The 25,569-nt window shown below is 35.0% G+C and overlaps 1 protein-coding gene across 2 annotated transcripts; it reads left to right on the top strand.

The window, feature by feature from the left end:
* The first annotated feature begins 1,771 nt into the window (after positions 1 to 1,771).
* LOC143234041 (uncharacterized) lies at positions 1,772 to 19,297 on the top strand. 2 transcript variants are annotated; one of them, XM_076471061.1, is made up of 7 exons: positions 1,772 to 2,140; positions 5,359 to 5,510; positions 10,444 to 10,529; positions 13,827 to 13,869; positions 14,434 to 15,460; positions 16,191 to 16,248; positions 18,324 to 19,297. In XM_076471061.1, the coding sequence occupies exons 1-7, from the start codon at positions 2,027 to 2,029 to the stop codon at positions 18,692 to 18,694; spliced, it is 1,851 nt and encodes a 616-aa protein (XP_076327176.1). In that variant the 5' UTR covers positions 1,772 to 2,026; the 3' UTR covers positions 18,695 to 19,297. The 2 variants fall into 2 exon arrangements, with proteins under 2 accessions (XP_076327176.1, XP_076327177.1); XM_076471062.1 differs by lacking the exon at positions 1,772 to 2,140 and adding an exon at positions 4,242 to 5,002.
* The last annotated feature ends 6,272 nt before the right edge of the window (positions 19,298 to 25,569 follow it).

The raw sequence follows: 25,569 nt of genomic DNA, 5'->3' as shown, positions 1-25,569 counted from the left end.
TGATAACTCCTTCCCATTTTAGTTTATTTTAACCGCTAAGTGTATATAACTGCTACATTTCGGTACTTTTTGTAGTACATAGAAGTCTGTTAAGGAAAGAGATCTCTGGAAAGAATCAGGCATGGCGTTATGCGTGTGACACCACATCATTCACATCATTATGACGTCAAACTAGATAGGTTCTGAATAGGAAAACTGCAAAGAACTCTGTAAAAGTAACTAAAATATTAGCCCAAATATATGCCTGGGAATAATTCAGAAAAAAAACCTTTGTTGAAACAGACTGAAGATGCCAATTATGGGTAAGAAACAGAACGACTTTTTCTCAGAATTAAAACAAGTGTGTTTGTTATCACATGATTATCGTATCTTTTATTCAAAGACACCAATACGTAACACATTTGCTCAGTTATATGTAATGAATTCAGAATCATTTTTATAGAAAAGAAAGTGTTATATTCCTTTTATTTATTTCTTTTGTATATTGCCAGTTTTATGCAGAATACTGGTTAAGTCATAAGTACACATACACTTGACACAAACCAGTAAAATATAAAGTTTCAAGAATTATAATTTATTTAACCTGCTATGTTTTTTATGTATGTAGGTTTCGTGATTTCTATATTTGTATATGTATATACACAAACACAAAATAAACTTCAAATAGCTTTAGAAAGCTTTGCCATTTTAAATGATACAGTTTAAGAGTTAAAATTACTCACTTTTGATTACTAGAGTTTATTAAAGGCATAGTTCTACTATTCCCCCCCCAAAGGAACAGCGGTATATTTTCAGATTTACAACGCTAGAATCCGGGTTTCGATACCCGTGGTGGACAGCACAGATAGCTCATTGTGTGGCTTCGTGCTAAATTTCACACAAGTTCCGTTATTTGGAATTACTTAACGTGATTGTTTTTTCCAAAACCTGATACTTCTAAGTGTGTTCTCCTTATTCTAGGCCCAGCATGGCCAGGTGGTTGAGGCACTCGACTCGTAGTCTGAGAGTCACGGGTTCGAATCCCCGTCACACTAAACATGCTCACTCTTTCAGCCGTAGGGGAATTATAATGTGACAGTTAGTCCTACTATTCGTTGGTAAAAGAGTAGTCCAAAAGTTGGCGGTGGGTGGTGATGACTATTTGCTTTCACTCTACTCTCAAACTGCTAAATTAGAGATGGCTAATGCAGATACCCCTCGTGTAACTTTACGCGAAATTCAAAACAAATCAAACCAATCTCCTTTTGACAAACGAGAGGGCCCTGCATGGCCAGATGGTTAAGGTGCTCGACTCGTAATCCGAGAGTCACGGGTTCGAATCCCCGTTCCACAAAACACGCTCGCCATTTCAGCCGTGGGGGAGTCATCATGTGACGGTCATTCACACTATTCGTTGGTAAAAGAGTAGCCCAAGAGTTGGCGGTGAGTGGTGATAAGTAGCTGCCTTCCCTGCAGTCTTACACTGCTAAATTAGAGACGGGTAGCTCAGATAGCCCTAGTGTAGCTTTGCACGAAATTCAAACCAAACCAAACAAACGAGAGACTCACGTAACAACTAACGCTTGAAGTCATACTGACAAATGGTGTACTACATCCTAAAAACAACTAACACTTAGTCATACTGACTACATCCTAAAAAAGGAATAAGAAAATGGGGATAAGAACGTTATTTTTAACACTTTTTAACACTTTCCCAATTCGAACATTTTGGATTTTGTCCAGACTAACAAGCTCAGTTGTTATAAAAAAATCTGGTTTAATCTTGGAAGTCCTACGTCACTCGCAAGGGTGACGTACGCTTGTGGCGACGAGGCTTCTGTCTGATCTGAATCTTCAGACACCATAGGACGAGAGTCCGCCCGTGATTTTCTTATTTCGAAAGTTTACTTTGTTCAGAATAGGTAAAAGCGTTTACGAACGAGCGAGAAGTTACGTTTCGATACTATTGGTTTTGTTTGTTTGTTATTATTTTTTACCTCAAAATTTTTAAGTCAGAGTGTCAGAACTAGCGCTCACCCTCTTCAAAATGCCATTTCAACGGCCGTTTCTGGTTTCCATGAAGCGACCTGATTTCCAGCAAGCGTGGGGGTTCCGGATCGTAGGAGGAAGAAATCAGAACCATCCTGTGATGATACTAAAGGTTTGACGCTTATGGTTAAACATGTTTTTTTGTGATTGTACTCAAAGTCTGATGCTTATAATTAAACATGTTCACCAATTTTATTTTAAAATGAAAAATATTGTTAAAATTAATCATCCATATTTGTTATTTATCTATTCAAGCTGTGACTTGTGGATACTTTATTACACTTTAGGAAAATCATGCTATGGAATAATAATGATTCGTACTTCAAGTGACTGCACACTCAAAGATAAATAACTGTTGAGATTTTAACGTTCTAGGAGATATGAACTCAAAAACTCAAAGGTTAACAATAATTATAAAACTAAATTTTTTCTATGACTGAGGGTTTGTTTGATTTGAATTTAGTGCAAAGCCACACGAGGGCTATCACCTCTAGCCGTCCCTAATTTAGCAGTGGTAGATCAGATGCAAGGCAGGTAATCATCACCACTCACCGCCAACTCTTGGGCTACTATTTTACCAACGAATAGTAGGGTTCACCGTCACATTATAACGCCCCCACAGCTGAAAGGGCGAGTATGTTTGGTGTGACGGGAATTCGAACCCACGACCCTCGGATTATGAGTCGAGCACCCTAACCACCTGCCCATGCCGAGCTATGATTGACGAAATAGAAGTAGTAGTTTGCTGTGCTCAGGACTTTTCTTGTCATTTATATATGTGCTAGTCCTAGGCTTGGTTTCAGGAGAAGACTGAGATTAAAATCATTTAAAATATGTTCATCACTTCTTTCATGCTTTTTACTACCCGGCAGAGCCAGGCGGTTAAGGCACTCGACTCCTAGTCTGAGGGACCTGGGTTCGACTCCCTATTACACCAAACATGCTTGCCCTTTCAGCGATGGGGGCGTTATAATGTGCGGTTGATCCCACTATTCGTTGGGAAAAGAGTAGCCCAAGAGTTGGCTGTGGGTGGCGATGACTAGCTGCTTCCCTTCTAGTCTTACACTGCTAAATTATGGACGGTTAGCGCAGATAGCCCTCGTGTAGCTTTGCGCTGAATCCTAAATATGCCCTTTATCTTTTTACACACAGTTTCCGAGCGAGCTGTTATCGCTGTGTTATCAGGGATATGTTCTTACTTTTTTATTATGGTAGTTGTATTGGATTAAGAAGCTACGATTATGCTAAACTTTATCAGAACTTGTAATTAAAATTGTTTTGATGCGAGAAATACAATACAATAGATAAGATTTCTAATTATTATTTAAGATATTAAAACATGGATTTAAAACTACAAATAACTTGAATTTACATTTACGTCTTAAAAAATAAATTATCCAAATTTTTGTATTTCCAAGTCACATCAGTTAGAAAAAAAAAGAAATCTCGAAGAGACTTAAGATGTTTTGTTTTGTGTGTTTGTGTTTTCTTATAGCAAATCAACATCGAGTTAACTGCTAAGCCCACCGAGGAGAATCGAACCGCTGATTTTAGCGTTTTAAATCCGTAGACTTCCAGCTGTACTAGCGGAAGGGGGACTCTTTTTTGGAAAAATGAAAAATAACAACAAGCATTTGAGACCCCTTTGTAATATTTTATCGAATATGACAACCATTTTCACGATTAAATGAAACCAGTTTACATGTTTTATGGTAATTAAGATTACAGTTGAGGTCAATCTTTATTAGATCTAGACTGCTTTCAAGGGCGAAATAAGTAGTTAACCGCATAGATAACAAAGATACCCAAGACGGAATATATAGTTAACCGCATAGATAACAAAGATACCCAAGACGGAATTTATAGTTACCCGCATAGATAACAAAGAATCGTTACCAAAGATGGCACTGGGCAATACAGTACAATAATGATAGTAAGAAGGGAGTAAGATGGAGAGCTCCACTTACACATTAAGTTTTATTTTTAGTTGCCTTCTGAGGTGTAAGCTTCCCTCGAAACCTTTCTAAAACGCTACATGACTGACTCATGTTGTATTTCAGTCTTTAACTTTAATTAACTACCTGACCTAAATTTATTCGCGCCAAATAAGATTTATTTTATATGTTCCAAGAAGACAGCTCAGATTCGTATAACAGTTTTTTTTTATCTTTTAACGTTTGTTTGATTGTTTGTTTTAAATTTCGCGCAAAGCTACACGAGAGCTATCTACGCTAACCGTCCGTAGTTTAGCAGTGTAAGACTAGAGTGAAGGCAGCTAGTCATCGCCACCTACCGCCAACTCTTGGGCTACCCTTTTACCAACGAATAGTGAGATTGACCGTAACATTAAAATACCCCAACGGCTGAAAGGGCGAGCATGTTTGGTGTTACGTGAATTCGCACCCGCGTCCCTCTGATTACGAGTCGAGCGCCTTAACCACCTGGACATGCGGGGCCCAATCATGTTATGAATAATGACGATGTAATAAAGTCAATGTATTTAAGATTGTGTCAAGAGAAAAACAGTATTGATGGTTCATGCATTACGTTAATGAACTTAATGAAGTGAAATCGTAAGTATGGGTATCTGAATGATTGGACAAGAGGAACAAGTCCTCACTTACTGTTGTCATTAGTGTATAAATAACATATAGATCCGGCAAAGCCATGTAGGTTAAGGTGTTCGACTTGTAATCCGAGGGTCGCGGGTTCGAATCCCCGTCACACCAAACATGCTCGCCCTCTCAGGCGTTGGGGCACTATAATGTTACGGTCAATCTCACTATTCGTTGGTAAAAGAGTAGCCCAAGAGTTGGCGGTGGGTGGTGATGACTAGCTGTCTTCCCTCTAGCCTTACACTGCTAAATTAGGGACGGCTAGTGCAGATAGCCCTCGAGTAGCTTTGCGCAAAATTAAAAAAAAACAAACTAAATAACATATTATGTGCAACTTATACATTCATGTATATTTTACGGTACGTATTCGAAAGCAATCAAACGGTGAGAAACTCATAATAAAGACGAATATTTACAACAGATTGAAAAAAAAAACATTGACAAAACTGTTGTGAGAAATTTATATACGGCTGTACAGAAAGATAGAATCGTGACCCACAGACTGTTGTTATTTTTTCATATAGTAAATAATAAAAACACTACTGCAGATAACTCCAAGATAAATATACAAAACATATATTTGTGCAGTGGCTAAAACCTTATGTAATATGCTCTAGGTGTTTCGTAAACAAGGTGATGACTATTGTGTATAGATGCAACAAACACTGTTATTGTTATGACTGTCTTTTATATTTTTTTCGTTTTTGCTCACTAGGTGGTTCCAAATAGTATAGCTGAACAAGCAGGATTGAGAAAGGGCGATGAAGTGATACAGGTGGGGCGTGACAATGTTCAAGATATGACACATGATGAAGTGCAGGACGTTATCCACAAATGTGGAAACCGAATAGAAATGGTCGTCGTAAGGTAACTGTTTGTCCTTAAAATTATATGTATAATTTATAGAGTTAATCTTACAATAATAACGACATATTAAATCTGTTTGTTTGTTTGTTTTTGAATTTCGCACAAAGCTACTCGAGGGCTATCTGCGCTAGCCGTCCCTAATTTACTAGTGTAAGACTAGAGGGAAGGCAGCTAGTCATCACCACCCACCGCCAACTCTTGGGCTACTCTTTTACCAACGAATAGTGGGATTGATCGTAACATTACAACGCCCTTACGGCTGAAAGGGCGAGCATGTTTGGCACGACGGGGATGCGAACTCGCGATCGTCAGATTACAAGTTACGAGCCTTAACACGCTTGGCCATGCCGGGCCCATATTAAATCTAGTAGATTGGTTGTTTGTTTTGAATTTCGCAGAAATCTACACGAGGGCTATCTGCGCTAGCCGTCCTTAATTTAGCAATGTAAGACTAGAGGGAAGGCAGCTTGTCATTACCACCCACCGCCAACTCTTGGGCTACTCTTTTACCAACGAAAATGAGGATTGACTGTCACATTATAACGCCCCCACGGCTAAAATAGCGAGCATGTTTGGTGTGACGGAGATTCGAGCCCGCAACCCTCGGATTACGAATCGAATGCCTTAACCACCATACCATGCCGAGTCTTCAAATAAAAGTGGTTCATTCCATTCGACAAGCTTGGCGAACTGTGTCACTCTTTCATACTAGTTGGCAATTTCTCAGGTATAAAACAAAGAATGATGAAAAACAATAAATATTTTATCTATACATGCACATGTCTGTTATTGTCAGAGTTGAATTAATTATATCATAAGAAGTTTCATCGGAAAAAAAATATTTTTGAAAATTTTCTACGAACGCCATAAAATGTTTTATGAACTCAATCAAATTCCGGATAAAAAAAAACTCTAAATCGCTAAAGTAATGCATACAGCCGTAAATTAATTAAAAAAAACTATTAAATCAACAATAATAAAAACACGTTATAGAAAAATGTTATTTATGAACAATAGAATATGAAGGTATTAGCTTTGTGTTCTGAAACATTATTGAATCAATATCTTATTTATATTTAATGTCACTTGAATTTAGGACTTGAAGATGATACTTTGCGAGACGATTATTTCAGAGTTGCTCTCTAGAAAGTGCCATAACATGGACATTTTAAAACCATCTCATTCATAGTTCAATTTTTAATATTGTGGTTAAATTCGTATTCTTTATCGTCTTATTAAAGTAAATCATTTATAAATTTTAGGTCCTTACGTATCATTGTTATTTAGTGATTTCTATTCTTCATTCCAGATGCCATTCAGTATTTAAGAGTCTGGTATTTTAATGGTGTTACATATAAAATAAAAATATTTTACGATACTTCTATGTTGAATAATATCTGATGTCATATTGCCCATGAATGCTTACTTAGAATGCCTTTTTTTCATATTTTGTCAGATTATGACAGGTTAGATTTAATAAAAAAAGAAAACAAACTGGGGTGCTCCGCTCGTCCTTCGGCAAGCTTCGTTCACCAAAGTTACCCCTTAATCGTAAAATAAAACATTCACATACTGAGAAAATAAAAATAACATTCAAGTGCACTCTTAAAAAAATACACACATATATAGCTATGACGTTTATGATAAATATTCTATCATACAGTTTTAAATAACATTCATATAAACACATAAATATTTACATATTGCTATTAATGTTAGCTGATGATGGTACCTGAAATTAATTTTCAGTGTTGCGTATTATAACGTATCCAAAATGAGTCTCCGGTTTATTATGTTACGTATCTTAATATATCACGATTTCAAATAGACGGAATTTTTATTCTAATTTAGAATTTAATTGAATGCTGTGTTAAATTGACGATATTTGCCAACGAGATTGGCAAGAGATACACAGGTACACTTCACACGAATTTATACGATGTCTTTGCAGAAATACTGATGTCCAAATTTAATTCACTGAAGTTAAACGGTTTGTATTGTTCTAAATATATAAACGTTCCTTGCCAAATATCTGTAGCTTTCCGATTAATAAGCGTTTATAACAGCTTCCGAGGTTTACCAACTGTAACAAACCAACAATATATACTGTCTCTCCGCCTGTTGGGGTGGTTACCGTTTATAACAAATTAAGCCAGGTTTTCAAAAGTTAAAATGATAAAAATACTCTCAATCACTAGTATTTACACACATACATAGTACGTTATTGATTCTTACGGAATAAAAATCTTCTACAAATTCTGAGAATAGGCGGGACTTTCACAATATACTTTTAACCATAGACATTAGATGCATTTCTAAATATACATTAATCTGAAACAAACGTAGATATTAAAATAGACATATAATGTTAATGCCTTTACATTAGGTTTAAACTTCGTTATACAATTTTTACCATTAGACCTTAGCTACACGAGGGCTATCTGCGCTAGCCGTCCCTAATTTAGTAGTGTAAGACTATAGGAAAGGCAGCTTTTCATCACCAACCATTGCCAACTCTTGGGCTATTTTTTACCAACAAATAGTTAGATTGACCGTAACATTGTAACTCTCCCACCTAAAAGGGTGAGCATGTTTGGTGTGACGGGGATTTGAACCCGCATTTCTCAGATTACTGGTCGAGCGCCCTAACCAAACTCTCTTAGATAATCAGGTTTTGTTTTTGTTTTTAATCTATAACTTATGGATTGCTAACAGGTTTGAAATATTGTAATTTGATTAAAAGCGGATAATGGTCTGAGGCGATAGAACCAGCTTAACACGTATAACAAGCCATCGAACTGATGATAATATATATAACTAGTTATTGATTTTATGTGTCCAGAACAATAAAATTAAAATGGGAATAAATAGTAGTTTTAACTGTTTGATATGGAAGCAGGAGTTCGCCTATGAAAAGGGATTATTTATCATTGCTCACTAGGGGTATAGAAATGCGCATACGTCTTCGAGGTTAAAGCTAAATCACAGGTAGACACGAAAAAAAATGTAAAATCAGAATTATACATGAATAAAGTTTTTTTCAATATTTTGTTATAAATTTTACAACTAAACAATAAATTTGATGCATTAAGTTGTTTTTTATATTACGTTACACTCAATGAGAAATTGATTCGAGAGTAAAAGTTACAGGTTTTAAATTTAGGTTCGAATGGCCTCAAAGAGAAATTGATTCGAGAGTAAAAGTTACAGGTTTTAAATTTAGGTTCGAATGGCCTCAAAGAGTGATTGAATTAATACAATTTCCTTGAACCTTTTATCAAAATTTGAGTAATATTTTTGTAAAGTGATGTAATCACAAAAATAAGAAAAACACGTAAAGCTTATCCATTCAGTAATGTCACCAGACAAACAACCTGATTAGGAGCCGTTTTTATAGAAGTAAATTAATTATCTGACTTCAGTAAACGTCATATATATATATATATATATAATCAAGATTCTTCTAATATTTCCAGCAAGAAATAGTATATCCTGGCTAGGAGCTGGTCTCATGGAAGGTTATTCCTTTCATTAACGGTTATATTTTTAAGAGATATCCTGAAACGGTTTTACTCTATGGGAAGAGTATCATAAGTGAAAGTGTTAAAACTCTACATTTTGCTCTCCAATGGCACAGTGGTATGCCTACGGAATTACACGCTAGAATCCAGGTTTCGATACACATGGTGGGCAGAGCAGAGAAAACCCATTGTGTATCTTTATGCTTAATTTCAAACAACAAGAACTCTAAATTTTAGGCAACCACTTAATGCTACTAGTTCTTACAAATTTGAGGCCTACCGTTATATTTCTGATATCCAGTTATGTCTTGTAAGAACATTTTCCAGTTCACAATATACTATATATTCATAGCAACTTATGAGAAATATAAGCCATTTTTTAAAAAAATTATGTAATGAAAACAACGCTTAAGTTTCGAAAGCAAATTATAATAAAAATACAACCATTATTTTGACAGCATAGAATTTCCTTTGTTCATATTCTACTACTGGAACTTGTTTCGTTTTGACATGGTCACAGTTGGCTGACAATGAAAGTCCAACTGTGTTAAATATTATTATAAATTATCACTTAATCGAACGTTTTATGTCCCCCGCTGGGATAGCGGTAAGTTCACGTATTTAAAACTCTAAAATGAAGCGTTCGATTCCCCTCGGTGGACACAGCTGATTGTCCGAAGTGGTTTTGTTGCAATAAAACATAGACACACACCCTACCTCTCCTTTAATTATCTGCTTTCTACTTCATCAAAATTATGAAAAAACAAAAAATATCATTTCCAATTTCTTGAATATGTTATTAAATAAGTTATTTTAATAATAATCGCTAAGAGACAAAAATGGCGATAAATAATTGTATAAGAAAAGTTAATGGATTATTGTGGACGTTATTTGTATGCTATATATTATCAAAAAAGAAAGGGTAGTTTAAATTTAGCTGCTCACCTGGAAATCAAAGGAAAATAAATAAATCTATATAATATAACCTCAACAAGTGACTTGTATCATCGCAATCTCCTACAGTTCTACAATGATGAAAATACATACATGTTTTACTGTACAAAATATCTTCTCTCGCTCTAATGATTGGTTTGGTTTGGTTTGAATTTCGTACACAGCTACACGAGAGCTATCTGCGCTAGCCCTCCCTAATTTAGCAGTATAAGTCTAGAGGGAAGGCAACTAATCATCACCACCCATTGCCAACTCTTGAGCTACTCTTTTACCAAGAAATAGTGAGATTGACCGTCACATTATAACGCCCTCACGGCTGAAAGAGCGAGCGTGTTTGGTGTGACGGAGATTCGAACCCGTGACTCTCAGATGACAAGTCGAGTGCTTTAATCACCAGACCCCGGTTTAATGTTACTATTCAACAGCTATCCTTTGACTTTTTTTTTCTGTTTTCATAGGATGGAGAACAAACCAAGCACTCCAGATCCGCATTCTCCTCCTGTGACCCAGACATCTGTGGTGTTACAAGAAGAGGAATCAAAAGGTTAGTATTTCTTGTGTGTCTATTTGTAGAATATATTAATATGCATCGGAAATGGTCGTGAGAGGACGCTATCTACTTAATATTACCACCATTTATGCCAGCGATAGGATGAAAAGTTATACACAGACTAGCTATCTAATATTAAATATGTTGTTCGATAACCCACATGGTTTTGGGCTATGGCACACTTACATTTTTAATTGTGGACTGTGGAGCGACTGTCCTGTTGAAGGATTTAAGAGAGGCTATCCCCCAACTGGTTTCAATGTTGAATATTGGACAGTTTCTTTCAACTTGCAAGAATGTAAGTCATTGCTGAAGTGAGTGATTGCTGCACTAAGCGAAAAGTGTCCTCTGGTAAATGTTCCTGGTACTCACTTACTTTCATTTCTTATGATCTAACTGATATATCCACGATGGTAAATGTTCCTGGTACTCACTTACTTTCATTTCTTATGATCTAACTGATATATCCACGATGGTAAATGTTCCTGGTACTCACTTACTTTCATTTCTTATGATCTAACTGATATATCCACGATGGTAAATGTTCCTGGTACTCACTTACTTTCATTTCTTATGATCTAACTGATATATCCACGAGAAATATTCCGATATGCCACAAATAGTATTAATTGTATTGATGATCAAACATGCCAAGTAAAAACTATGTTTTATGTTATAGAATTTTTTATCACATCGATATGGTACACTCTGATGGCTTTAACGAAACAATGTACTTATGAGTAATTGTTTGGACAGTTCTTTTTTTTTCTGCTTGTTTCTGTAAAAGGAAAGAGACAGCTTTGGTGAATACGAGTCTAAAGTCATTATAGTGCATCCTAAAACATTCTTTACCTTAGTACACTATTTGGAAATACGTAATTTCGAAATGTTGTACCAATGTAAAGAATACAGCGTATTCACACTTATATCTGGGAATCGGTATGAATACGCCGTATTTGTTACTAGAGATCGTTAGCATTCAAGAATAGGAGAAGCGTAGGTTTAGAGCCTTAAATTTTGATTTTTATAAAACGTGGTCCAGAAATACGGAAGCATCTAAAGCATTTTAATAAATACAGTCATGTGAAAAAGTTAGGACACCCTATGAAAGCCTTGTTTTTTGTAACATTTTTGGATATATAGATATTTAATATCAATTTTAACAATGCTAAGAGATTATAGGAACACAACTAAACAATTAAAACTGAATAAAAGACTTTCCAAGATCTTCTGTAAATGTAATTCTACAAAAATGCATATTCTAACTGAGGAAAAAGTTAGGACACCCCCACATTTATTCCCACTTAAAATGGCTCAACTCACACACAGGTGTATCACACCAGGTGTACATGATTAGAAAATCATTACTCAGCATTTTGAATGAGGCTTGCCCTATTTAAACCTCAGACATCTAGTTTGGTGTGCTCCTGACTGTTGAAGTGAGAGTGAGCACCATAGTGAGGGCAAAAGAGCTGTCTAAGGCCTTCAGAAAGAAAATTGTAGCAGCTTATGAGTCTGGAGGATATTTAAAAATATCACAAAATATTTTGAAATCAGCCATTCCAATGTCCAGAAAATAGTCAACAAGTGGAGGGCTTTCAAAACAACTGCCATATGCCCAGGTCTGGTCGTCCAAACAAGTTCACCCCGAGAGCAGACCGCAAGATGCTAAAAGAGGTATCCAAACACCCTAACATGTCATCACGGGACCCACAGCAGGCTCTGGCTACTGTTGATGTGAAAGTGCATGCCTCTAGAATCAGAAAGAGACTGCACAAGTTTAACTTGCATGGGAGGTGTGCAAGGAGCCTTTGCTTTCTGAGAGAGACATCAAGGCCGGACTGAAGTTTGCCAGAGAGAATGTAGACAAAGACCAGGACTTCTGGAATAATGTTCTTTGGACAGATGAGTCCAAAATTGAATTATTTGAACACCAGAACAGAGGACATGTTTGGCGTAAACCAAATACAGCATTCCAGAAAAAGAACCTCATACCAACAGTGAAGCATGGAGATGGAAGTGTCACGGTTTGAGGCTGCTTTGCTGCAGCAGAACCTGGATAGGTCACAATCATAGAATCAACCATGAATTCTGCTGTGTATCAAAGAGTTCTTGAGGATAATGTGAGACCATCTGTACGAAAATTAAAGCTGAAGCGGAACTGTACCCTGCAACACGACAATGACCCAAAACATACCAGTAAATCCACCAAGGACTGGCTGAAAACTAAGAAATAGTGAGTCCTGGAATGGTCGAGTCAAAGCCCAGATCTTAATCCCATTGAGATGCTGTGGGTGACTTGAAACGAGTTGTACATGCAAGAAACCCATCAAACATCTCACAGCTGATAGAATTCTGCATTGAGGAGTGGGGCAAACTTTCTTCAGACCGATGTCAGAGACTGGTAGATGGCTACAAGAAGCGTCTCACTGCAGTTATTTCAGCCAAAGGGGGTAACACTAGCTATTAGGGGTAGGGTATCCTAACTTTTTCCTCAGTTAGAATATGCATTTTTGTAGAATTACATTTATAGAAGATCTTGAAAAGTCTTTTCTTCAGTTTTAATTGCTTATTTATATTTCTATAATCTCTCAGCATTGTTGAAATTGAGATTAAGTATCTATATATCCAAAAATGTTACAAAAATACACAGGCTTTCATAGGGTGTCCATACTTTTTCAAATGACTGTATCATAGACTAAAAGGAATGCTACTTCGCAAAATATAAATAACTAGTTACAACTATTATACTTAAAAGCTGCTTGTGTTCTAGCTTCAGTATGAAAACAGATGAAGATGTGTGTAAAGTTGCACAGTTTTAGTTCTCCAGTGGTTCTCAGGATTAGGCTGAAGGATTTAAGCACAAAAATAACGCAATGCTTAAAAAATAAACAAACACAACTCGTATTTTTCTTTTAATTTTGCGCAAAGCTACTAAAGGGCTATCTGCGCTAGTCGTCCCTAATTTAGCAGTGTAAGACTAGAGGGAAGGTAGCCACCCTCTGCCAACTCTTGAATTACTCTTTTACAAACAAATAGCGGGATTGACCATAACATTATAACGCCCCCGCGGCTGAAAGAGCGAGTATGTTTGGTGTGACTGGAATTAGAATCTGCAACCCTCAGATTACGAGTCGAACGCCTTAACTCGCCCGGTCAAAACTCTTATTAATAACACCTAAGGGTACAGTTTATAACATATTTGTTGACAATTAAACCTATTAGCTATTAATATTGATATATTTAAGGACGCTACTCCAAGTTGTACTTTTTTGTTTTTCTTCTTTTCAGGAAGGCATCATACGGACAGCCCACAAACTCTCCCAACGCAAAAGTAAGTTGCAAAAAATATACCTTATGGTATATTTTAAAGTAATATTTTTTAAACCATGTGTTTCTCTGACCTTATAAGAAGATTTATTGTGCTGAGCTATATGATAAAGCTAAATATGCTCAAAGCTATATGTATTTCATACGCCATTTTAATGCACAGCAAAGTGGCTTTTTGAAAACTTTCTTTTTAAGGTTTAGTGCATTAAACTCTAAAATAATTTATTTCTAAGAATTATTTCGTCCAAAATAATGAGCTCGAGGAAATCATTATTTGTTGGGATAATAAATACGATTGAGTCTTTATAATATATCTAATATAATATATAATATATATAATATATAATATATATAATATATATATAATATAGATATATATAATATATCTATATAATATATATATATATATATATATATATATCTAATATATATATATATAGATATATATAATATAGCTAATATAATATATAATATAGATATATATATAATATATCTATTAGATATATTATATATATCTAATATAATATATAATATAGATATATATAATATATCTAATTTTCACCCATAGAAAGCAGCCGCCTCCCCCTCCTCCTAAGCCAAAGCCTCCAATTCGTGGTCAAATCCTACAGTCGCAGCTACACACAGTAAAGCCTCCATCTTTCTACTCACATTTTTCTGAGCAACCTACAATTACATCAGCGTCATGCACATCTCAAAGCTTTACTTATTCCGATCAATACAGTCATCAGGTAAATAGCAGAACGTCTGCCTACCAGCAACAACAACAATATTACCATATGATACAGCCCTGTTCCCCCATTATCGCAAATAACGAATCATATCAATGGAATCCAGTGTCATCAATATTTGATTACCATCAACAAGATCAAGAAACGTCTGCACCACCTGTACCTCCTCGTTTTTCTCATTCAACGCATCAGACAACAATTACAAAAGATCAGATTTCATACGTAAACTCAACGGAAGCGAGCGTTGAGCGCAATTATAATCAATCAGTCGTAAACCCAACTAGTGCACAAAAAACGCAATCTTCGTATCAACACTCATCTAGTATTCCAGTCTCTGTCCATTCTTTTCACTCAACGTTTCAGCAACCAAAACCTGCACAACCTAGTTATAATGAGCCAATCACTGATACCCAGCCACCAACATCTGCACGTATTCAACCAGATTATCCAAAAATAACCACTTTCTCGGCTACCACTAATTTTACTCAGCCAGCAGCACACGCATATGGTTCCCCTAATTATACACAACAACCTACTACTCCTGTAAATCCCACAGTTTATGAAAAACGAACAAAAGTACCCATATCCATAGCTAAGGATTTCACTGAAACGAAAGGTATGCCTCCATCCCCTACAACTGCACGTGTTCAACGGAACTATCCAGGAATGGTCCATCAGACTTCGTCTCCAGAACACCCTCAGAGACGACATTATTCTTCACAACAAATTCAAGAACCAAACCGTCCACAAAGTCAAACTTCTATGACCAGAATGTCACCAAGTCCATCAGCATCACCATCTTTGTCGCGTAGATTGAGAACTGCCGAAGGGATCTGGCCTCCAAAGGTGAACCTCTCTTTTACTGATAATGTTCCTGACTTCTATAGCTGTTCTGATATTTAAGACAACATATATAATCAAATTTTATACATAATATGGAACTTACGCAGAAATTTATAATTTTAGATTACGACGTAAGGAATATATACATAATAATTACTTTGTGAACTTAATATTTAAATTATGTATTTGCAGTTAAAAAAAATAGAAAAAAAACACGTAACAACTATTATAGTCGTAGATACACGTCACATTAAAGTAGCTCCCTCTAATGGTAGCGATTAGACTACTAATTTATATATATATTTATTTATATACAAAAACACACATACACGTATATATATATATATATATATATATATATATACATTTCACATCACATTCTGCAAGAGTACCCAGAAGATGATATTCTTCCACGTTTTCTTAAATTTCTTTGTACATAATAGAATAGAATAGCAATCATTTTTTATTCCCAGTAATACATCCAAACAGAATGTTCCTTTATTTTCTAATTTTATAACAAAATAGAAAATAAATGAAGGTGAAATTAATCTTTATATTTACAATGTGAAAACCTCATGAGCAGTTTATCAGAAGGATATACGTCATCCAATTGTCAAGAAAAATTCAACCAACTCAAACAATTGAAGAACTGACTAGAGACCAAACAAAAAAAAATTAGGTTATTAAATATGTATATGACTTTAGTTAAAACAATGGCTATCTTATTTTACAGGATCCTACTTCGAAACAACTACCGAGATTAGGGTTCCCGTCCGGCTGGACAAAAGAAAGTAAGTTGCGTTATAAGTGACCGTGCTCAGACAATTTAGTATACATCTTTGTAAAGTGCTTCTAACTAATCGAAGCGTTTACAATCAGTTAAAGATACAATTCATCAGTAAGTTGGATTCAGTTGTAAGAAGTACGGTCTACACAAATCCTATGTTGTACAATCACTAAGGATCTACGACTGAACACCTGGTTCAGTATGGACTGGTGGTTAGAGCGTTCGACTCGAAATATTGGGGTCGCGAATTCGAATCCCGTCACCGAAAATGCTCGCTCTACCAGTCGTGGGAGCGATATAATGTGATGATTAATCTCACTGTATGTCACTTCAAAATTAAGGAAGGCTAGCACAGGTAACCTTCAAGCAGCATTGACTTAAATTCAATAAACAAATATCTCACCGCGATCATTCAATATACGAACCATGTGTTATCGGAACGATGAATTGGCAGTAATTACTTGAGTTCTACCATTAAATAAATAAAATATTTCTGAATCAAAATATTTTTTATATTGTTATACAAATGACCAGTTCGGTCAGTTTGTTTGTTTGTTTGAATTTCGCACAAAGCTACTCGAGGGCTATCTGTGCTAGCCGTCCCTAATTTAGCAGTGTAAGACTAGAGGGAAGGCAGCTAGTCATCACCATCCACCGCCAACTCTTGGGCTACATTCTTACCAACGAATACTGGGATTAACCGTCACATTATAACGCCCCCACGGCTGAAAGGGTGAGCATGTTTAGCGCGACGCGGGCGCGAACCCGCGACCCTCGGATTACGAGTCGCACGCCTTACGCGCTTGGCCATGCCAGGCCCAGTTCGGTCAGTTAGTAATTAATAGGGGCACGGATGGCCAAGCGTCTTAAGACGTTTGACTCGTAATCCGAAGGTCGCGGCTTCGAATCCCGGTCGCACTAAACATGCTCACCCTTTCAGCCGTGGGGGCGTTATAATGTGACGGTTAATCCCAGTATTCGTTGGTAAGAAAGTAGCCCAAGAGTTGGCGGTGGATGGTGATGACTAGCTGCCTTTCATCTAGTCTTACACTGCTAAATTAGGGACGGCTAGCGCAGATAGCCCTCGAGTAGCTTTGCGTGAAGTTCGAAACAAACAAACAAGTAATTAATAGCTTTTAAAACATGTGAATCGGTTTGAGAGAGAAATTACATTTGGAATGTAAGTTTAATACTTATTTCATAATTAAGTGATATACAAAAATGCTTCTGGGCTGAAAGTGTCTCACTCTCATCATTCAATGAAGGTAATACACATTAGGGTTTCTATATGTAGGAGCATGCTCTTTGTATTTCCAAACAGCTGTAACCATAAAGAGTACGTCCACTAACTATAGCACTGAATGTTTATCTTAAATTAGGATTTTTTTATTTAATATTATTTCTGAGACACAAAAGTACAAGAGGGTATTTGTCCTAAACAGCTAAAAAATTTTAAGCTATCTGGAAAAAGAAATGTTTTAAAAGAATTAACATTTTCCTTACTTGCTTCACACTTCAGGCCTAACTTATTAATATTGATTTCACAAATATCGTCATAATAATTGCTTGCTTATCTTTAATTGCCCTTTGTCTACTGCAAGATATTATGTTCTATGATAACTCACACATACACTTCCATCCAAAAACTTTGTGATCCAAGAACGTGAGCAAAACATCATAAGCTTCGACATAATATTGCACTGAGAGTACATTAAACTTGACTTATTTTGATGTAAGTGTAGTGTTTTGATATATAGATGCATGTAGTAAGCCTTAAAGATTGTAGCCACCGTGACGTTTTTGTGGAAGCGGATAAAGACGAAGGATACCGCATAGGAAAAGATAAAATATTTTCCTCATTCACTTAATCTTCTTTTGAACGAGGCCTTTGCTTTCTACTTTAAAATAATGTTTTCCATTTTCTTTATGTGAAGAGAATATAAGAAACTTTGTAATATAAAAGAAATAAATAATTAAAGTTCTATATATTTCACATGAATCCTTATTACAACAGCGACTCCTTTAAACTGAAACAAGAAACGTGTACTGTGTATTTAGAATACTTTGTTTACATTTCAGGTAGCCATGGAAAAAAGACGGCCTGGCCACCCACGAAATCTGGGGAGTCTGACGATGAATCTGGTGGTCAGATTACACCGACCGTCACTCCTCGGTCTGGTGCTATCGCTCATGCGTGGAATCCTCGTCCTTCGACTCCTCCTTGTCGCACTCCTCCATTTGCTGGATCTCCCTTGCTGGGGCGTCGGAACAAGGATATTGCTTGGCCACCTCGCTTCGCAGAAAAGCATAATATTAAGAAGCCCTCTTCTAAGCCTTTAAGGAAGGCTCATAGTTTTGAAGAGTACGTTGTTCAACATGCTAGTGTTACTGTTCCTCCTACGTATCGTCCACCCCCTCTTGTTGAACGTATGCAACCTACCAACACGTAGGGGAAACGCGTATAAACTTGAATATTTTGTGTGTGAATTATTAGAATTATAGACCTTTAGTTACGCACACATATGTAAGTATAAAATACCTATTGTGCTTAACGTTTGATTGGAACCTAAGATCAATTTTGCTGTTTTGCATAATTTATATTCAGAATGTCTTTAGTTTTGTGATGAATGAAAGTAAGTTCATGTGTGAGTGCATCACTAAATTACCCTGAGAACTGCTTTTACAAAGTATAAATATTATGCATTTCCAGTCGCAGTAGAAGTAAATTATGAACCTCATTTTTTGTTTACGCTGCGACTGGAAATGCATAATGTTTAACAGTTAGTACTTCCTCCGGAGCTTTCTGCCATTTCTCAATAATTATTTGGGTTTACAAGGATTGCTATATCGAACTTTATGAATAATGTAGTTTTCCTTTCCAACACTAAATGTCTCTTCTATATCATTTAATTTTAATCCTTTTTGTAGTTTAGTGTGGCTCGTGAAGTATCATATAATGCTTTATAGATACATGGCTAAATATACCGTCTTCAAAAACAATGTGATACTTTTCGTTGTTAAATAACAACTGAAATAAATTACAGTCGTTGTGATTTCGTTACTTCCTATTTATTATAAATATATCTTTTAGAAACGTCAACACAAACCATTTTTATATGGTAAAGCTAAAAAGACGCAATGGATTTACAATTACATGTGAAATGAGTTTAGTGAATCAACGATAAGTCTACGAACTTACGACGTTAAAATTCAAGTTTCGTTATCCGTGGTGGGCAGAGCACAAATAACCCATTGTATAGCTTTGCGTTTAACGAGAACATCCAAACTAAAATATACAGAAGAAATATTAAAATAAAATAACAAATTAATAAATATTTAAATAACCTTAAGCATATAAACATAATCTTAACCTATAACTTGCTTCTTTCAGACAGTAATAATTTAAACAATCGTTGTAATAAATGATTCCACTTCATTAACAATATTATTTTAAAAAACTAAATAAGTTATTCAATCATTGCTTGCTCTCTGAGATTATTATTTGTGTGGCAGCAAAAACATGTTTGTAATTTTATAGACTGCCTTAGTTATCCTGAATTTTGTGAAAAGAAAAAAAAGACGTAAATTTGACATCACAATCGTTCTGATTTTATTGTCTTTCATAACAAAAGATAGGAAGTCAAACAGGTAAAACAGAATTAAAGACACTAAATACAGGTAAGTGCCTTTTTGTCAGAGCTCCTAACTTATTTATTGTTAAGCGCAATGGTTAATAATATGCTATCTGTGCTTGCTCCATCGCAAGGATCAAACCCATAATTTAGTGTTCTAAGTACTCAAACTTGCCTCTGAGCCACTGTGGATTTTGGAATAGAGATCCTAAGTTTGAAGTGAACTGAGAAAAGTATTGCAGTATTCAAAAAGCATTTTGTGGAGTTACGTGTTTAGGTGCTGTTCTAGCTGTGTGAAAATAAATTACTTTTTCAACTATTAGTTTTGTTTAGAGGATATCTTAAAGTTAGGCTTTTTACTCTATTATTAAAAGCCAAGTAAATTTTAAGATGTTTTTCGTTTAGACCTATGAATAACTTTGACTTAAAAATGTGCATACAGCTTTCTATAGGCATCAACTTTCTGTTCATCAGTAAAACGTACACGTATCACACCTGGGTCAAGAAATTGACCTGTTGACCGCAATTACTAAGTAACATTAGCAATCAATTCGCCTTTATTTCATAACATTAGCTGTATATATCCACGAAAATAATAAATGTGTCCAAAATAATTTTGTAATAAATATCACATACAAAAAGATTAACATTTTATAACACATAACGATGTATTCAGATAAAATTTGACTATTTGTAAATTATGTTTTGTAAAGCTTAATAAACGTAAGGTTTATTTAAGTCAGCGTATCTTATATTAATTGAAACTGCTTAGTGGCACAGCCCGGCATGGCCAAGTGTATTAAGGCGTTCAACTCGTAATCCGAGGGTTGCGGGTTCGAATCCCAGTTGTACCAAATATGCTTGCCCTTTCAACCGGGGGGGCGTTATAAGTGACGGTAAATCCCACTATTCTTTGGTAAAAGAGTAGCCCAAGAGTTGGCGGTGGGTGGTGATGACTAGTTACCTTCCCTCTAGTCTTACATTGCTAAATTAGGGACGGCTAGCGCAGATAGCTCTCGAGTAGCTTTGTCCAAAATGCAAAACAAACAAACAAACCTAGTGGCACAGCGATAACTCCATGGACTTGCAACGCTAGAAACAGTTTCCATACCCGTGGTTGATAGAGCTCAGATAATCCTTTGTGAAGCTTTGTGCTTAACTAAAAACAATATATCAACTGCGTTTTAGTAAACATTCAGTAATGTCACTTGATCTTTTTACTTCTACACTATGATCAAAAACTGCTTTAATATAAAATCACAAAATCAAAAACTTGTTTCTAAATATTGTACGTTAATTTAAGTTTGTAATGAGTCGTCAAATCAAATATCATGTCATGAAGACTTTCCATTGTGTAGGTTATGCATTTTATTGCAAGGATTTTTATGTTCATAGAGATTTTCTCCATCTTTCTAACTCTTAAAAGTTTAGCTCAGGGTTCGAGAACAAGGGATATTCATATATGCACATAATATGTAAAGCTTGAAGCGTGAAATTCACCCATAAGTTAGCTTTCGCAATATCTTTTACAACACCAAGACATCAGGTCAGAATACAGAACAGCTATAACCCAAACTAACTTATTTAGGATTCCTCAGCTAACATGCGCGTATAGCACTTATTACCAGCAAACTTTCTCTAAAAGACAATTTCACACTTATCAGCCAAAGAGCAACAACTTTCATGCTAATCACACAACGTCTTTCACATTGATCAAAGGTCAAACATATTTCACGCTAATCAACTCAGACAAATATGTAACACTTGCTGTTTTTTGTGATTTAAGTAACAATTGTTAATTGTGCAAACTAAAAAACATTGCTTAGAAATTGTAATTTTCATAATCATAGGGCGACTCACAACAAAAGATTTTAGAACGTAATTGGGCTGGAGTGGTAAAGCAAGAGACTTGTAGACGTAATTTAAAATACCATAACAAACTGTTAAAGGGCTTTCTTTCTCAAACAAGGAATTTTCGGTTTTATACATATAAACATATATATGAAATGCATTACACCTTCGTGTACTCGCACAGACCTTATGACTGCGCTTGAGGTTGGGAACTCTCAAATTTAGCAAGCATTAAAATATTGGGAAAATTAACAAATAAAAATCGAAATATATTGAGCTAAAGAAATTTGTCATTTTTTTCATACATTAGACTTCATTTAATTAAATAAAGATCTGTATGTTTATGGGCTTTTAAAATTTTATATTTGACCAGATGTCATATTTAGACTATTAGAATATAAATCACTAAGTGTTTAATATGTAAGGATAGGCCGAGAAAATAATGGCCGCCTCATTCACTCCATTAATATATGGTGCTCACAAATAGCTGTTAAAAATTGAGTTATTATCCTATTAACGAGTGTTTCACAGCTAGTGTAACAGTAACATTACTCCGTTTTTCTATGACATTTATTTTTGCGTGGAAATAATAAAAAGGATAAATACTACTTAGCATCACTTAGTATTTGGCTAGAAGGCAACAAAAATTGTTCTTATATAACAACCGTTTGTGACTTTTCATTGCACAAACATAATATCTACCAAAGTCATTTCTGTAAAAGTAAATAAGGGAAGAAAGAATAATCTAAATTAATACTTAAGGTGTCAAGATATCAAGTATTTATGTAATCGATATGACCCTAGCATGTGGTGGAGTCGATTGTATGCACATGAATTGAGTTGAAGTGATGTTGGAAGGAGTGGGCTCTGTAAATATCCCGGTCCACGAAACCAACGGTTAGGACTGACCAAGTGTAAAAAAAATTAGAAAATGGACAAAATTGATATGCTATTAACAGTATATATTACCGTTGAGTTAAAAAATAAAACAAATGTTCAATTATCAACCTACTTCAATGATTTTTTTAAAAAATAATAGAGCAATAATCAAGTGATAAACAAAAAATAAAAAAATTAAGTATGATATAAGGAAGAATAAACAATATCATATTTTTCTCTCCTATTTACCTTTCGTTTGGTGATTGAAGCGCATGTCTTGTAAACTGCTGGTCGTGGGTTCGAATACTCTTCACCGAACATACTTGCCCTTTCAGCCAGGGGCAACTATAATGTTACAGTCAATCCCACTATTCGTTGATAAGAGAGTAGTCTAATATTCGGCGGGTAGTGGTGTTGAATAGTTACCTTTCCCCTAGCACTGCTAAATTAGGGACGGTAGAGCAGACAGCCATGAAGTAGCTTTGCGTGAAATTTAAGCAAACTATTTAGATTTATTCTTTTGACATAAAAAATAGTAAATATACGACTTATATAAATCGTTTTTAACAATATCCTTTTTAAATGATTAATTTTCCAAATTTACTGATTATGTATCAGCCTTTATCTTTTTTCAAAGTCACTCTCTATTTGTAAAGATTTTATGTGGTTGTTTTTTGTTAACCTTTATTTTCATCGACCTTGTTAAATGTTCTTATTTATGTTCATGTATACTTGTGAATATTTGTTATTTGTGAATCCGAATTCTTGTTTCGATTTATCACCACGTTCCAACCTCGGATATTTGAACTTTAACCTTTTCTTATTTGAACAAATAGAGTGATCCCAATCGTATCGAGATAACACAGTCAACATAAGTTTCACTTTATACATAAGTAACAGGTACTTTTAAATAGGTATCTTACGTTGATTGATAATAAAATTATCAATAAATAAATTATATGATTTCTAAAAAAAAAATCTTTTGACAGAATATACGATATGGATTTCCATATCTATTTCACTTTCTTTCCATAAATTTGTGATGTTTATTTGAATAGTTCAATCAAGTGAAAACATTTTCACTTGCAATGGTAAAAAAGCTATCTGCAGCATATTACTCGTATAATGTACTCTAACATATATCTATTACATGCAACATTTAGTGTTTTTATTTCTTCCTTTCCATGTATGAGAGACAAGGTTCTCATCTCCATACACGTTAACAATATTATAAAGATTCAATCAACCATACTCCTGACAGGAAATTACAAAAAATATTTACCAAATACTTCTCTCAATACGGGCTCGGACGAACTGACGATATTAAATTACATTATCCTCAAGTTACTACAAGTTGCTAATGTGTACGTATTACGATTTCAAATAACCGGAAATTTGAATTTGAATTCAGAAGTTAATTGAATGTCAATATGTATAGAATTTGTGATGTTCGCCCATAAGATTGATACACACAATTTTCTTTCTTAACACAAATGTATTTTAATATACAAACAACAATACAATTTATAATAACGGTTATTACAAATAATGATTTATGTACAAAATTTTTACAAACCTAAAAGCAATATTGAGTCTTTTATCTGGTCTGGAATTGAACATTTTATCGACGGTTCACGATAAACGAATAAATTTTGAGTTGATATTGTTACACTTCTCTTAACGGCTAGCCTCATGCCGTTTATAAGCTGACGAAGATATTTAATGCTTTGATGGTAATACTAATGTCCGAAGGCAATAAACAAAAGTTAAATGGTTTGTAACGTTTGAAATCTATAAATGTTCCTAGTCAGATATCAATAGTTTCCCGATTAATAAGCGTTTATCACAGTTATAGCTTTTACGATTAAAAGTATACTAACTGTAGTAGACCAACAACAGTATTATACTGTTTCTTCGCGTGTTTCAATGGCTGGCTACTTTTGTAATTAATAGAATAGGTTCTCAAAATTTTAGTTGGTAATAATACTGCAAACACTAGTATTTTACATACACACATTGTACATTGTTGATTCTTACACTCGAGAATCATCTATAAATATATAGAACGGGCGGGACTTTCGCAATTTATATTTAACAATATAAGTTACATGCATTTTAAATATACATTAAACTAAAACGAACATAGGTATTAAAATAACTAAATAATATTTATTCCGTTACACTGTTGTTAATCCTTCATCATCGTGTTATTCGACAAGCAATTCGTTAGCATTCCTAATTTAGAATAACAGACTAGAGGAAAAGCAGCTAGCCAACACCACCCACTGCCAACAACTGGGCTACTCCAATCAAAAGTGAAGCTGAATTGCACATTATAATTCTTCCATGGTTGAAAGGATTAACATGTTCAGTGATGAGCTCGATCCAATGACCCATATATTTACTTCGTCAGTAAACTATAGTTACAAATTACTTGTTTGATTATAACACGTTCTTAATAAAAACTGTAATCTTTGTCATTATGTCACCACAACTCTGTGTGTGTATTGTTAGTAAAGCTACACCTGGTTGGATTATAGAATTGTTAGTGGAAACTTATAGTATTTGGTCGTATAAAAGTTGCCCAAAAGCTGGCTCTGGGAGTTTTTGACCAACTGCCTTCACTCCAGTTCAAAATTAGGGTCTATTATGTGCAGATAGATAACTCTAGTATAGCTGGATGCACAAAGTGAATCAAGTTTTCTGTTGCGTGTTGGTATGTAAGGCTTATCAGTTGCAAAACTGTACTTTAATAAAACAGAAAATGTACATTGTAGGACAAAACGAAATGTTTTAAACGTCACATCCTGTACCGATGGTCAGGTCGTATTGTTAAGACTAGTACCTTAATTTTATATTTTCCTATTTGCGTCATCAAATAATATCTAATATCAAACGCTGAGGCATATAAATGACTCTAAATATACAGAACATGACTAAAAAAATAAAGCTCATAAAACTTA

Source organism: Tachypleus tridentatus, chromosome 12 (genome assembly GCF_004210375.1).
Source record: "Tachypleus tridentatus isolate NWPU-2018 chromosome 12, ASM421037v1, whole genome shotgun sequence".
Lineage (NCBI taxonomy): Eukaryota > Metazoa > Arthropoda > Merostomata > Xiphosura > Limulidae > Tachypleus > Tachypleus tridentatus.
Note: the sequence above shows the minus strand (reverse complement) of the source record. Positions and strands in the feature narration are given on the sequence as shown.